The sequence below is a fragment of the Phalaenopsis equestris genome, unplaced genomic scaffold (assembly GCF_001263595.1).
Source record: "Phalaenopsis equestris unplaced genomic scaffold, ASM126359v1 Scaffold000094, whole genome shotgun sequence".
Lineage (NCBI taxonomy): Eukaryota > Viridiplantae > Streptophyta > Magnoliopsida > Asparagales > Orchidaceae > Phalaenopsis > Phalaenopsis equestris.
The window spans coordinates 6,205,979-6,217,347 of record NW_018164536.1 but is presented as its reverse complement, the minus strand read 5'-3'; the positions used below and the strand labels follow the sequence as shown (position 1 = coordinate 6,217,347).

At 37.6% G+C, this 11,369-nt stretch overlaps 1 protein-coding gene across 1 annotated transcript in view; it reads left to right on the top strand.

Annotated features, from left to right (window-relative positions):
- The first annotated feature begins 1,516 nt into the window (after positions 1-1,516).
- LOC110020179 (condensin-2 complex subunit D3) overlaps positions 1,517-11,369 on the top strand; it is a 21,448-nt gene continuing 11,595 nt past the window's right edge. The window contains exons 1-2 of the mRNA XM_020718185.1: positions 1,517-3,362; positions 3,509-4,177. Of these exons, the coding sequence (XP_020573844.1) occupies positions 1,923-3,362; positions 3,509-4,177 (2,109 nt within the window). The 5' untranslated portion in view covers positions 1,517-1,922. The remainder of the gene's footprint in view (positions 3,363-3,508; positions 4,178-11,369) is intronic.

The following is an 11,369-nucleotide window of genomic DNA, read 5'->3' as shown; positions in this document are numbered from 1 at the left end:
TTTTTATTGATTTAGAAAAAGCTTACGATAATGTTCCAAGAGATATCCTTTGGAGAGTTCTCGAGAAGAAATGTGTTGATATGACTTATATTCAAGTCATTAAAGATATGTATACTAGAGCTGTTACTTGTGTTCAAACTGAAGGAGGATTGACAAAATATTTTCCTATTTCTGTTGGTTTACATCAGGGATCGACTTTAAGCCCATATCTTTTTGCTTTAGTTATGGATGGTCTTACTGGACATCTACAAGAGGATGTACCTTGGTGTATGCTTTTTGCTGATGATATTCTTCTCGTGGATAAAACGAGAGAAAAAGCCCAGGAAAAACTTGAATTATGGAGGTCTACATTGGAGTCTAAAGGCCTTCGTTTAAGTAGAACTAAAACTGAATACATGTAATGTAATTTTAGTAGTAATAGCTCTAGTGACAGATGTGTGACTTTGGGTGATCAAATTATTAAAAGGTGTGAACGATTTAGATATCTTGGGTCTGTTGTCCAAAGCGATGGTGATATAGATGGGGATGTTAATAGTAGAATTCAAGTTGGTTGGTTGAAGTGGAGGAATGCTTCGGGCCTTTTGTGTGATAGAAAAGTACCGCTAAGACTGAAAGGAAAATTTTATAAGATGGTGGTGAGACCTGCAATGCTCTATGGCGCTGAATGTTGGCCTTTAAAAGAGAAGCATAATAATAAGTTAAGTGTTGCCGAGATGAGAATGATTAGGTGGATGAGTGGCTTTACACTTAGAGACAAAATGCGGAATGAATATATTCGTGATAGGGTTGGTGTAGCTCCTGTGAACGACAAAATTAGAGAAAGTCGTCTTTGATGGTTTGGTCATATTAAACGTCGACCATTAGATGATCCGATTAGGAGAGTAGATGTTTTAAATTCGACTTGTGTTAAGAAAGGCAGAGGTAGACCTAGGAAGACTTGGGCTTATTGTATTAAAAATGATCTTAATTTACTAGAACTAAATGAAAATATGACACTAAATAGGACGCAATGGAGAAAAAGGATTCATGTAGCCGACCCCACGTAGTGGGATTAAGGCTTTGTTGTTGTTGTTGTTGTTGTTGTAATTAATCTGATAATATTTTAATTAACTATTAATCAATTAAATTAATAAAATTAACTTAAAAAAAATTCAATGAAGAAAATTAACTTAAATAAAATTAATGAAACCCACGCCCACATTGCTCCTCTGCTAGAAGGAAGAAATTTGCGTACGTAAGACGTACACAGCGCTGCGTAGATAATGAAGGTTATTTGGGCATTATATTCACATTATATCACTTGTAACCTCCATATAACTTTCATGTAACCTACATGTAATTTACAGATATGTAAAAATAGAAGCGCATAAATTATTTATAATTTCATGTAGGTTAAAGATAAATTATTTAGAGATTATATGAATATAACGCTAATATAATACCGCAATGTCCCTCTTTCTCTTTCCCTCTCTGTATCGTTTAAAACCACCGACTTCGTCCCCAATCCAATCGACACAGTCGCAATTAGAACTAGCTGCGAACGCAACGATGGGATGGCGGATTACAGAGATCCGAAACTCTCATTGTTTTCCTGCTGCTGCTCCTCTCCTACCCGAAACCATTGAGGAAGGTAATTTCACGTCATTTTTTTCGCGCGAAGCATCCGGATTTACCAAATCCGAGGCTTTATTTTGTCCAAAATGACAGTCTGGCAAGATTTAGGTTAAAACCAGCTTAAATCCTGCTCTAAATCCGTTACCAGACAGCCCTTCAGGATTCACTAAATCCGTTTCTCTACAGCCCCCTCAGCTCACTGTGCCTTTGCAGTGAGGGGAACCAAAGCCCCACTGGGCGTTTCCTCCCTGAGCGAGGTGGAAATCCAAAACTTGACGGCGGAGGAAGGAAACCTTGCCGACGACGAAATGAACGGCGGCGATTTTGACGAAAGGCTCTCCCGCTTCTTGTCCGACTTGGAATCCCTCCCGCCTGAAGACCCCCTTCCCGAATCCTCCCTTCTTGATCTTGATTTCCTTCTTCCCTCTTCTTTCTCCTCCGCCAAGTCTAGTGGCTTCTGTGATGATTCCCCCTTCCCCCTCTGGTCACATCTTGCCGCTATCGGTTTGTCGCCCTCCTCTCTTCTTCGTCCCCTCGCCGCTGCCATGGACCTCTCTTCTCCTCACACCTCCCTCCTCACTGCTCGTGTCTATCTCTCACTAATCCTCACCCCCTCAGCCCCCGTCCTCTCCCTCTTTTCGCCTCTTGCCTTCATTTCCTTACTCAGCTCTCTCCGTCAAGCTCTTAAACCCCTTCCTTCCCCACCATCGCCGGACTGCCAAAGGAAGCGCAAGCAAGGTCGAGCTCCTCGCGGCAAACTACGAGTCGATGATGCTCCAAATGTCGGAGATCTCCTCCCTACTGTACTTGGTCTTCTTGACTCCGTCCTGTCTCGTATCCGCCTCGACTCCTTGCCTGATGGTGTCAAGTCCCTTGTAGAAACCATCGTCGCCATACTCTCTTCCTCGGCCTCCGACCAACATGGCCTCTCCGACGTCTGTTTCCGAATTCTCTTCTCGGTCGTCTCTCGCCACGAGCAAGGCTTTCAAACTGCTATCGCCGTCGAGGTTCTAAGAGCTCTTGGGCGGGTTGTCCTTTCCTCTCCGCTAAAGTCTGCTTTGAGAACGTCCACCATAAGTTTCGTAGCCTGCAAAATTGCCTCTCTGGCTCGGGAGAATGGGGAAATTAGGAAGGCTTTAGTTTATTTTCCAAGATATCTCGCTTCGAACGCTCCAGAAAGGGCCGAGCCAAGAGCTGCGACGGTGGATGCGATCCTGGAGGTTGTTAGGGCTTTTGAGAAGGATGACCGAATTGGGTTTGCAGAGTACGTGGTGAAAATGACGCAAGGTAAGTGGCAGCTACGGCTTTTGGCGGCCGATCTGATTCTGGGTTTGTTGACATCGTTGCCTGACCCTCTGGGAGCGTGTGAATCATTGGAGGGTTCTAGCTGTTGGGGAATGAAATGCTTGAAGGCATTGCTGCTGCGTTGTTCTGATTCTATGGCAGGAGTTCGAGCTCGGGCACTAACGAACATGGCTCAGGTGATTGAAATCTTATCCAGGGATGCCAGGAATTCTGCATGTTTGCAGGAAGGGGTAGCATTTGGAAATGCAAAGTTTAATGAGCGTCTTAGAAAGAGATGTTTAGATGAGAAAGCTGCAGTAAGGAAAGCTTCTCTATTTCTAATCACCAGGTCTTCATCTTTGATGGGCAGCCCAATTGACAACTTGGTATTAAAGACCATAGGATCTTCATGCATGGATCCTCTTGTTAGCATCCGCAAAGCTGCTATGTCTGCGATATCAGAGGTAATCATTGCGGTCACTCATGCCTGACCAGATTTCTAGTGGTTTCATTCCGTATGTGTGTGCCTACATTCTTTCCTTTCTAGGTGCTTAGATTTCAAATTAGTATTTTATTTGTCTTTATTAACTCTGTTGGGTGGGATTTAAAGGTCTATAGACGATTCCCAGATGAGGTGGTTATTTCCGAATGGCTTCATGCTGTACCTCGCTTAATTGCAGACAACGAGACAAGTATACAGGAAGAATGTGAGAATTTTTTTCTTGAGTTGTTGCTGGATCGAATATCCCAAGCTTCTCATGTTAGCATCAGCGATGCAACAAAAGACTTGGAATCAATAATTCCTGAAGGTGTGTTGACTTTGTTGAAAGGGATATGTGATGGGGAAGTTCTTCCTTGTGTGAAGAAGATATGTACTAGCCTAGGGAAGAAGAAGAAACTCAAGCCTTCAATTGCTATTTCACTTGAGAACATTATATCAATCTCAGAATCTTTGTATCTGAGAAATTGCATATCTATAGAGAGGTGGACAGCCCCTATTGGTGCTTGGCAGCTTCTCTCAGAGGTCTCTTTGTTCACACCCAAGGCAGTTCATTGGAAGTTCCTTCATCATCATTGGAAGCTTCTTGACAAAGCAAAGGGAGGCAAAGGTGGAGCAACTGATGGAGAAGGGCCTAATTCAATCTCATGGGGTAGAGATCGTGTGTCTCTTCTGCAAACTATTTCAAATGTATCGCTTTTGTTGTCCCCTATGGATGCTTCTGATTTGGCCGCAGACTTGCTCAAGCAGATTGATGAATTTAATATGCACTTGAGCGAGGTAAACATGAAAAGTTTCTAATTTTCAAGCTAATTTTGCTTTTAAATGCTGACATTAAGCATAGCTAACCTATTATTACCAGTTCATGTTTATTTTCTGATTTATTCTTATTATTAAGTTGAATCACTAGTTTGCATGAGGAAGCTGCTCCTGACTACTTAACTTGTTGCTTGTTTGCTCGAACTATGGAAGCAAAGAACATATTTTCATATATATTGATCCATTGAGCTATATCAAATTTCAGAAATGAATGTCTGCAGGAAGAAAATTTATTATCTTCATAAAATAAATTTAGTATTGAATCAAGACCTTTTTGCCTTTGAAAACTGGCTTAAAATTTTAAAAAATTCATTAATGTTCAAATTAATATTTGATCGTTTATATATGTGTTGAGATAAAGGTCTATGATATAGTTTATGTCACATCTTGTGTCTGGAAAGTGGTACACCTAGATGACTGTATATAAACCTGTTTTGCACTCTCAAAAAGATAAATTTGTATCTAGCTAATAAAGATAGTAAGGATAAGCAAGAATTTTTTTTTTAAAATTAAATTAATGAAATTTACAATCACATTTCATTAAGGAAACTAATAACAACTAAATTGAAAGTACCAAAAATAGGTTTAATTTTGAATAAGCTACTTATATGATGAGGGTTCACTGGATGTCTTATAAAATTTGTTGTAAAAAAAATTTAACAAATGAGTTTAACTAATCAAACTTAGTAAATAATTACTATTTATTAGAATATAAATGACAAAATTAAGATATGAAATATGAATAACAAAAAAGAACAATTTCTTATATATATATATATATATATATATATTTTCAAAAAAAAAATGTTATCTAACTTTTCATAAGACCCCAAAGATAGCTTAGTGTCAAATTTGATATGCTATATGCGTTAAAGCAATGTCCAATATAGTAATGATTATGCTTACTCATTTAATGAATTTTGTAATTGTTGACAATTAATTTTCTATATAGTTCAATGCGATCATTTGCAATCCAAACAAGTCCCACTAGTGTGTGACTTAACAATTATTTGTTATTCAATTTCGGGTCTGTTTGGGGCAGCTGCAGCTTATCCAGCTTATGCTGCTAAACAACTTATCCTGATAATATGCTGATGAGCAGCTGATCCGGATAAATTGACTGACTGTTTGGTTTGTGTGTTTGGAAAACAACTGATTTTGGATAAATGATCATTCTGCCCTTGTTCTGAATAAGCTGTTCTGTTGTTTGATTTGTGCGTTTTGTAAATAGTTTATTTGTGATTTTTTTTGGTAAATTACTATTTTGGCACTACGCAGTGTTTTTGTTTGTAACAGAATTGTAACTGCTATACATTTGACAGTTGAGAACCAAATAAAGCAATTTATGACAGTACAAAAATATGGTATACACTCCACTTAAGAGTGAATATAAAAAAAACATGAATTTCTAACATAATAAAAAAAATAAATTTGACAAATATATCAAAAAGATTCAACCAAAGTTTATATAAAAATAAAAACTCATGATTCAAAGTAAACATAAATAGATGAATAATCTACCTTCAAAAGAAGGCAGTAGACCCATAATGATGGGGATCTTGTTTGTCAGGAACGCTTGAATCAAATTTTTATATGTAGAAAAGCATATAAGAAGGGCAATCCAAAAGAACCACTTGGGTCATACGACTTATCATAACCCTCTAAAAATAGAATTTCACAAACCCAAATAAAAGATTTAAACAAAATATAAAGAAAGTGAAAATAACCAAGTTGAGATGTTAGATATAAATACATATAAACTTTGTGGTATGCATGCACATTCTCCTCATAAATATCAAAGCTAAAAGTAAGCATAAAGAGATGAATAATCTGTCATCATAAGAAGGCAGAAGAACCTTATAGTAGATAATCACGGTTGCCAAAAGCACTTAAGACCAAAATTATATATGTAGAAAAGCATGGCAAAAGAGAGGTCATCCATAAGAACCCAAATAGCCATATGATTCATCATACCCGTCTCAAAAAACCAATCCAAGCATCAGGTATGACAAAATAATAGGCTTATCCACACACAGTTAGCATATTGGAAAGCAGAGAAAAACATCAAAAAAATATGATGCGGCGTCCTGTATGAGACAGATCTGGCGTCATGTCTATGGCATACAAGGCACTTTGGTGGTTATGGGAAAGAGACATGAGAGGCTCCGACGAAGCTCTTAATAAGTAGAGGATTCTGCTTGCTGTTCTTTTGGTTTTACCATAGCTTGTTTGCTTGTGTGTGTGGCTGGCTTTCCCTCGCGAAAGCCAAACCTTCTTTTTCCTCTTTTGTAGTGGGCCTGAAAGCTTAAAAAACATTCAAGGATGACATGGAGAAGAAGCAGGGCACAATAGACATGGCTTGAGTAGGAGGCAGAAGATCAGGGATTCAATTTATGTTGCCCGCTGTTCTTCTTATATCACTAGTTTGACAGGCCAGCAAATGTCGTGGCAGAAGAAGAAACGAAAAAAAAGGAGATGAGTTTTTATTGGAGGAGAAGGAATACCGAAGAACCAGTGAGAGGTTTGGGCGCTCGATTGCGAAGGAAGGAACGTGAGCGAAGTAATGCCGAAGAAGCAGCGAGCGGCTAGGGCAGAGCTAAATCACAATTTGCTTATGGCGAGGGTAGCAGGGTAATACGGTAGTAAACACAACCAAGGAACGCGACCCGTAGGGATTATCCCGCGGGCGGCGTTATTCACAAAATCGAAACGACGGATTTTGAAATGCTATACAAATGTGAAAAACAAACAGTACGACAGCGTTTTCAGAACGCCGCCCGCTATTTTAAGCTGCCCCAAAAGGGCCCTTCATTTTAGTTGATATCTATATAGTGGATTTATCAAATTCCTTGAAATTGAGAATGTTAGCGCTAACTCAAGAGAACCTAGTAATTTTTTATAAAGTCTATGGGTCTGTCTGCTCAACTAGCTAATATTTAAAAGAGTTTTATCGAATACATATCATTGCACAGATCCATACAATTGCAAATTTTTTTGGTAGGTAATTTTATAACATAATGCATAATAATATGATTTTAACATGACAAAAATTAACTACAATTAATTAAAAATAATGATTAAGAAAAGTAATCACTACAACCGCAAAAGCTATAAATTAAATGTGTAAAAATTTATGCAATAATAAATTAATGCAGGCATTCATTTGATGAATAATATAATAATTCTATAGCAGGTATGCAACAATATAAATGAGGTACAAAAATATAGGATTGTCAAACTTGCAAAGCAACTATAACTAGGAATCTAATACAAACAACAAGGATGATTTCCCTAATGATAAAATATTCATTTATCATCTGATTAAAAATAATTATTTACCTTAGTGTGATTATTGCGAGCTTTACATATATTAAATGTTGTTCCACACATTACGACAAATGAAAATCCACCTGAAGTTCCCACAATCAAAGATTTATTCTAACATCTAAGTCATATCCAATTGCACTTATAATGTATGAATTAAGGTTTATTAGGCAGATCTAAGTACCCTAAGTGACAACCTCAATATCCAAATATAAAAATAATGTTAATAGTAATTATTATTATTCTTATTAATAGGTATTTTTATTCTACACAAACTAATAAAATAAGAATTTATTTTGAATGAACTTTAATAGTTATTCTAAAAATATAATTAAGATAAATTAATATTTTTGAAAGAATTAATTTCGGTGATTTAAAAGGGAGATGAGGAAGAATATGTCTATAAAGTAAGCGTGAAAAGCTAAGTGTTACCGTTGAAGATGAATGTTTTAAGTCAACGAGGAAGAATTTTGATAGTATAGAGAAAAACTAGAAGCTATGGAGGTTGCCTCAGGCTTGAGGAAGAACAAGGATTGGCAGTTAAGGAGGTTGTGTCAGTTAACGTTTAGGAAGATGAAAGAGGCGGAGGAAAGAGACAAGGAGGGCTTCAATGGCTGAGGGTTTGGTGGCTAGAGGATATGACAAACTACGATGCCTTAGCCGCTATTCCTGCAATAAGTATGAGGTCGGCAAGGGGCAAAGCGTCAGAAGCATCTTTAGGAAAGCGGCAGATGCAATCACAGGCGGGAACCTCACGTGATTTGTTCGATCGACAGGCGAAGGAGGTGCAGGAGTGAGAAGGAAGGTCGTTAGTATAATTCTTGTTCTGTGAAGAATGTGAAGAATGTGAAGAATGAAAGATTATGCCTGAAAGATGTGTTTGACACATTTAAACTCCAATTCAAAACACAAAATTTTCATAACAATTTGAAATCAAAGCATTAACTATTCATAAACCTCATCAATATTTGGAGCATAAAAAAATCACATAATTGTCATGCATATGATTCAAATTCATGTTGACCTCATTTTTGAGGTCATTTCTTTTTCTAGGATCCTAGGATCTAGCTCTAGGGGTTCCTATTGATCATCTTAGAAAACTAGAATTGAGACCCACCCTTTTAGAAATTACCACTTCCTATTTTTTTTTTCTTTGATGACTAGCATTTTTGGCACAAGACCATCGTCTTATGAACGAGCGGTTATGGGCTATTTTGCGAAGATTCAAGGAAAATGTTCATAACAGGACTTCAAGCCTTAGGAAAACATCGTCACGTCTTTTTTGTCACATACACACACAAAATGCACAAAATTCACTGAGTTGCACGAAATCGGACTTCAATTAAGCCTAAAGGACGGGTGAAAATACGAACTTCTTCGGACGACCTCCGATGACAAATTGGACTGCGCCAACGCGTCTGGGATACCCATTTTGGTAGGAGAGGACACCCATATTGTCATATTTTCGACACGAGAAAATTAGCACACAAATCGATGAATTCGTCAAAACGACTTCCGACGGCAAAAAGGACCGTGCCAGCGCGTCCAGAACGTCAGAATTAGCTAAAAGGAACATCCAATTTGCAATGATTTTACACACGAATTAAAATGTGCAAATCAAATTTTTTTTTACTTTAAAAATTAAATATTTTCATATGTATATTTCTTATTATATAATATTTATAAAACCTAAACTCTATTCACCCACGACATTTTTTTTTCTTCTTTCCCTTCTTCGACCGAGAGCAGCTCGGGTCTGCGCTAACTCCCGCAACTCATCTTCTAGATAGGGATCGATCGGGCGACGCCATGGCTCTCCGAGCCCAATCTTCCTCTCCCGCGTCTTCTCTGCCAGTCGCGCCTCACACGCGGTCCATTCACGCACGTAGCCTCCTCGATCTCTGCTCGACCGAGCAACTTCCCAACGGTGGAACTCCACCTGGCCGGCTCTTCCTCTGCCCTAGGCTGCATTTCCTCTTGCCTTAAATCTTTCTCCTCTTCTCCCCTCACACGATTTGCTTACCAGGGTGGCTGGTAGGTGGCTGTTCTTCTCCTATAATGCTTATAAAACCCCATTTGGGGGAAAATCTAAGGTTGGCCGAAATTTTTGAGAGTGGGGAGGTGATGCCAAAATCTTTTCAAAACTTACATTTTCTTCTCATCTTCTGTGGCTTGGGAGTTATTAAAAAAAATTTTTTGAGAGATTTCTTGAGTGATTTTAGGGAGATTTCTTTTCTGTTTTCCCTGTTGGAGAGGAAGCTTTGTTCCTTTACTGTTCGAGGATCCCCGAGACTCGAATTTGTCTTACCGAAAGCTGAAGAACGTGAAAAATCTTCGTGGGTTGCTATTGGAGTGATTTTCTCAAGCCTATTTTATTCTTTCTTTGCTTTAAGTTTACAAAAAGAGGAGGTATTCTTCTCTGCTCCCCTATTTTATATTATTTCGTATATCATGAGATATGGAAATTTATTTTGGGGCTTAAGCATGAGTATTTGCTTAAATAATGAGGAAAAATACGTATATGGATTATCTTTACTTTCTTTACTTGAAACACTTGAGGGCATGGTTAAGGTGATTATGGAATTCATTTTTATTCCTTTATAACATGTTTGAGGGCTGTCTCTATTATTTTCGTTGCTTGAAATGTTGGAAAGTAAGAAATGCATGTTGAAAATTATTTTATGAAGTGAGAAAGATGCATTTGGGGCTTATGTTTTGCTCCTTTTGCTGCCCCTTGTTGAAGTATATGCTGGATACCATTTTTAAATGCTAGAAATCATGTTTGGGGGCTCATATTTCACTTCTCTTGCTGCCATTTGTTGAAATATATGCTGGATGTCATTTTTAAATGCTAGAAATCATGTTTGGGGGCTCATATTTCACTTCTCTTGCTGCCCTTTGTTGAAATATATGCTGAATGTCATTTTTAAATGCTAGAAATCATGTTTGGAGGCTCATATCTCACCCCTTTTGCTGCCTCTTGTTGAAATATATGCTGGATGTCATTTTTAAATGCTAGAAATTATGTTCGGAGGCTCACATTTCACTTCTCTTACTGCCCCTTGTTGAAATATATGCTGGATGCCATTTTTAAATGCTAGAAATTAATGTTTGGGGCTCATATCTCACCCCTTTTGCTGCCCCTTGTTGAAATATATGCTGGATACCATTTTTAAATGCTAGAAATCATGTTTGGGGGCTCATATCTCACCTCTCTTACTGCCCCTTGTTGAAATATATGTAGCCGTGAGCTTCATATTCATTTAGTTGGATTTGAGTCTTGGTTTTGGGTTGCTGCCTTACCCGTGGGCTCTTTCCCCCCTTATTGTCTTACCCGCGAGCTTTTGATTATAATTGAAGTTGAAGGGCTTTGATAATGGTATGATTTTTTGAAGGTATAAAAGGATGCTCTCTATGGATTGTTCTCCTATATTTTATGAAATGTAGAAAGCTCTTGAAGCTTCATTTTGAGTTTGATATAAATTGAAGTCATATTGGGTTTGGAAATCCATAAACGCGCCACTTGGAAAGGATATCCTTCTCGGGATTGATCCGATCATTTTTCTTTTAACAAATTTAAATGTTTTAGACCGAAACATTCATGAGTTTTATTGATTTAATTTGGTTTTAAAAATGGATCGGTCTCATTTTCGTTTATTTTATTTTATTTTAGTTTTTTTTAACGGTCAAGTTAAAAATGAGAATTTCCGATTTAATTATATTCAGAAATGATTTATAATCTGAAGGGAAATAGGAGAGAAATAGAAAATGAGAGAGAATTAAAATTGAAATTTGAATTTTTTGGATGATAAAATCTAAAGAGGAGATA